This window comes from Oryctolagus cuniculus, chromosome 5, assembly GCF_051225735.1.
Source record: "Oryctolagus cuniculus isolate XC-2025 breed Fujian yellow rabbit chromosome 5, ASM5122573v1, whole genome shotgun sequence".
NCBI classification, from domain to species: domain Eukaryota; kingdom Metazoa; phylum Chordata; class Mammalia; order Lagomorpha; family Leporidae; genus Oryctolagus; species Oryctolagus cuniculus.
Window position 1 is genome coordinate 141100705 of NC_142871.1, and position 2429 is coordinate 141103133.

General features: G+C 38.2%; 1 protein-coding gene across 1 annotated transcript; it reads right to left on the reverse strand.

Moving 5' to 3' along the window:
- Positions 1-1076: 1076 nt before the first annotated feature.
- On the reverse strand, positions 1077-2018 carry LOC138849887 (olfactory receptor 2G3-like). The gene has a single exon (XM_070074941.2). It carries the CDS (start codon positions 2016-2018, stop codon positions 1077-1079), a length of 942 nt encoding a protein of 313 aa, XP_069931042.2.
- Between the last annotated feature and the right edge of the window lie 411 nt (positions 2019-2429).

The window sequence follows — 2429 nt, forward strand, 5'->3', positions numbered from 1 at the left end:
TAGAGAGTCTACAGACTGACCTCTCCAAAATGCCATTAACATAATTTAGTGCCACACTACACTTACTTTCTTTTTATAAACAACATTTTCAACTCTGCTATAACCATTAAAAATACTTCTTATAGCATAAAGAAAATAAATTCTTTCTTCCATAATACAAAAACAAGGTTTAAGTTGTTTTATAATATTTTCATATTATTATTTTTCCATTTGGATATAAATACAAATGTATAAACAATTATTGAGAAGATAAAAAAAAATTTGTGGGGAAATTTGAAAATAATAAAAATAGGAGGAATATTATGACCCAAAGAGGAGAAGACAGAAGCATGTTAATGGGTATTTATTGATAATTTATTATCAGGCATTATGTTTATAATCTTTTATTCAATTTATACTGGAAGACTCATATTTTTCTTAAAAGTATACTAGTATACAAATTATTTAATAAGAATTGCACAAGGTCAAAGAGAAAATTATGAAGCTAAAATCTAAATTTCCTAGCCTAGTATTTCTATTATTGCCCACAAAAAAATTCCGAAAGCTTTTTATTGTGACAAATGAGGATGTAGAGCTGAATGTTTGCAATAATTGTTGGAATATTTATGGGAACGAATATAATGTAGAACCATCAGGAAAAATGACTATAAAGTACATCATAAAAAGGGATGAAAAGAAGAAATGAGTTGTTAATAAGAGTGATATGAGTTGTAAAAGGAAAGATGGAAGGAAGGAAGGAAGGAAGGAAGGAAGGAAGGAAGGAAGGAAAGAAAGAGAGGAGGAAACTGGAAGGGAGGAAGGAACATTGAAGAGAAAGGCAGGTAGGGAGGGAGAGTGAGGAAACAGAAGTGACATGAATAATAGACATTTATAGAGTGTGGGGAAACGTTGCTTTGCATATGGGCCAAAAGAAGCCTGGAAAAAGACAAGAGGACAGATGACTCAGAGGCCAAGGCAAATACAACAATGCAGACTGTAGAGTTTGCATCTCTTCTTTAAGGGTCGTGAAGTTAATGAGGGAAGGGTTATGTAAAGTGATCTTTTTGTCATAAAAATTGATCACTGTTTACTCTGCTTCATTTGTATGTTGTTGGGTCTCTGTGAAATAGTCTTACCAGTGCCCCTTTCACATCTTTATTCCTCAGTGTGTAGATGAGGGGATTGAGCATTGGGGTCACGACTGTGTAGAAGAGGGAGATGAATTTCCCATGAGTTTGGGAATAAGAACTGTTGGGCTGGATGTAGACAGCAGTGATGCTCCCATAAAAGAGGGTCACAACCATCAAGTGGGATCCACATGTCCCCAGGGCCTTGTGCCAGGCCTGCACTGACTTAATCCTTACAACCGCCCTGGCTATGTGTCCATAGGATGTCAGTATCAGTGCTAAGGGCAAGAGCAGCAAGACCAATGAAGCAAAGAAGAGCTGGACCTCATTGGCATGGATGTCCACACATGCAAGCTTAATCATGGAGGGTACCTCACAGAAGAAGTGATGGAGCAATCGGTGTCCACAGCGAGGCAGCCGGAGGGTGACAGTCCCCTGGATGAGAGCATTTCCTGTCCCACTCAACCACGCGACCCCTGCCAGAGCCTGGCACAGCTGTGGGTTCATCACAGTAGTGTAGTGGAGAGGTTTACAAACTGCAGCGTAGCGATCAAAAGCCATGACAGCCAGGAGAACACACTCGGTGGAGCCCGTTGCCAGGGAGACGTAGAGTTGAATGGCACAACCCAGGGAAGTGATGGTCTTGGCTCGTCCTTTTAGGTTCCACAGCAGTTGGGGGACAACACTGGTGGTAACACACATATCAACTAGGGATAGTTGAGTAAGAAAAAAGTACATGGGTGTTTTGAGTTTAGGGTCTACAGAGGAGATCAGAATAATCACTGTATTTCCTGCCAATGTAAGAAAATAGGCTATCAGGACGATCACAAAGAGTATCTTTTCCAGCTGGGGCTGGTCAGAGAAGCCCACCAGAATGAAAGTTCCCTTGAAACTCTTATTGGACATTCCCATTACCTTGTTCCTTAAAGGAGAAAAAATATAACAAGCAATCAGTTTGTAAATAATTTGTTGACTACAGTCATGCTGGCAACCTCTGAAACACTATGATGCAAATTTCAGGGAGCTATTGAATAAATTTTGTTGTAGAAACCAAAGCAGGTGACATTAAAGAAAAGACATTCTAAAAGGAGGTACATCAAGGCCATTGGGAATGCAAAGTCTTTTCCTGAGATATAACTATTAGATGAGACAAAGTACAGCAAAGAAAAAAAATGAAAAAAAAATTCACTGAAGAAGTACATTAGTTGTTTCTTGTGAAAAATATTCAAATTCAATGGAAAAGGTCACTAATAGGTTTAATTAAACAAATTATGTTACTTTTTAATGTTTTGGGAAAAAATGGTTAGAATACAAAAGTGCCAA